Source organism: Buceros rhinoceros, unplaced genomic scaffold, assembly GCF_000710305.1.
Source record: "Buceros rhinoceros silvestris isolate BGI_N320 unplaced genomic scaffold, ASM71030v1 scaffold27255, whole genome shotgun sequence".
NCBI classification, from domain to species: domain Eukaryota; kingdom Metazoa; phylum Chordata; class Aves; order Bucerotiformes; family Bucerotidae; genus Buceros; species Buceros rhinoceros.
In genome coordinates this window covers 1-1743 of record NW_010413800.1, presented here as the reverse complement: position 1 = coordinate 1743, position 1743 = coordinate 1, and the positions used below count along the sequence as shown (strand labels likewise).

General features: G+C 59.7%; 1 protein-coding gene across 1 annotated transcript in view; it reads right to left on the bottom strand.

The window, feature by feature from the left end:
• Positions 1-1075, bottom strand: part of PTPN9 (protein tyrosine phosphatase, non-receptor type 9) — a gene marked incomplete at its 3' end in the record, with an annotated part of 5789 nt that extends 4714 nt beyond the window's left edge. Inside the window, exons 1-2 of the mRNA XM_010136898.1 lie at positions 776-1075; positions 191-343 (exon numbers count right to left, since the gene is read on the bottom strand). Coding sequence (XP_010135200.1) covers positions 191-343; positions 776-1075 — 453 coding nt within the window. The remainder of the gene's footprint in view (positions 1-190; positions 344-775) is intronic.
• Positions 1076-1743: the final 668 nt, after the last annotated feature.

Here is a 1743-nt window from a genome sequence, read left to right as displayed (position 1 = left end):
CCGGCACAACAACCGGCCCTGCACGCCCCACCATGTCCCGGGGGGGCACCCAGCCTGACAAAACTCAGAGGGGAGTGGGAAACAGCCAAAAAAAAAAAAACAAACCAGGGGGAGGGAGGTCCTTGAGACCAGAGATCTCTCACAGAGCAAGAAGCACTTGGATGAGGTGGCAAGGGGACACCCCGCCCCGCTTGCTTACCCGGTAGGAGTGAAAGAGCTCGATGGCCCGCAGGACGTCAAACTTGCGGGCCATGAGGAACTTGACTGCCACGTTCCAAGAGAGCGGGGACACATTGTACTGGCCCGTCCACTTGTTGATCTCCTCCAGGAACTGCTTGGTGGCCTGTGGGAGAGACCAAGGGCCTGCAGTGAGGTGGGGTTGGAGGAGGAGCAGCATCCCTGGTCAGGTGGGAGCTGTACGGTCTTCAGAGCCCGGGGAGGAGCTGAGCGCAAAACCATGAGACACAGAGAAAGAAACTTTTGCAGCCCTAGTGCTGACAAAGCGGGGTCGCAAAACCCACCTGCAACCTCCCAGCAGGCTTAAAGCCCTGAAGGAGAGCGAAATAACCCTGAAATGTTTTATTTTTACGAGCTGAGTTTGCAAGGCAGGCTCGGGGTTTGCAAACGCCCGTGCTAATGGAAGTGGCTTTGCCTTCCGCTGCGTATCGACCCGCCATCCCATACAGCAGCCCCGAGGGAGATGGGTCAGCACGGCCCAGCCTTCCCGCACACACACTGCTCGACAGGGGCAGTCCCTGAAACAGCCCACTCCCACACTCCCAAACGGAAGAGTTTCCATCCGCGCAAGAGCGGAGGATGGCGATGACAGCGTGAGGAGGAGGACGAGGAGGAGGGAGAGCGAGCGCTGAAGGCTGGCTCCCGGGGCAGGGAGCGTGGGCAGGCGGCAGTGTTGGATGTCACAGAGTTCCAGCCAGAAAAGCTCATCAGTGTTAATGACTTCCGACGGGAGACAGCAAGGGCCGGGGTTTATCGGCAGCAGCGGTGAACCTCTCGCGTGGGCTGAGCCGAAGGAGCCCGGCTTGAACGGGGGATCTCCCTGCAGCCCGCCTGGCATCGCGACGGGCGGTTTTAGAAGAGGAAGCTCAGACCCCCGGCACATGGCAGCCAGGAGATCCGCAAGACGGTCTCAGAGTCCCACAACCTGGGGAAGGGGGTGAGCGCAAGGCATGTTCCCGCTGCCCTCGAACGAAACTGTCCACAGCCAGGCGTTTCGAACAACGCCAGAGCGCTGGCGTCATCGCAGTCCCCGCTTCACTGCGCCAGGGCAGGATGCTTCCAAAGACACCTCTGCAGGAATACGGGGGCTCTCCAAGGCCTCCTGCCCCCTGGGCTGCTCCGGCAGCAAACCACCCTCCTTTCTCAGCCTTGGGGGCGGGGAAATAAATCCTGTGAAAACTGAATTTGGGCTGAAAGCCTCTGAGGAAAATGGGTTTGGCTCCTCTGGTCCCTCCGGAATAGGCTGGGGAGGGAACTGGGGAGATCCTATGATGAAGGAGGAGAGGGGTGAACTCTGCCCCCGGCTTGCTGTCAGTAATGGGGGGGAGTGGAAGGAATCCTGATGGTCCCGAGGAGGATGAAGCTGTGGCAGGAAGGGGCTATCCCAGCCCCAACCAGTACTTACCCATGAAAAGAAACTTCCACTATTTTGGCGTCCAGGCTATGGAGGGCAACACCAAAGGTGGCCTTCCCGCCCCAGCCTGACGATCCAAACCCAGAGTCATA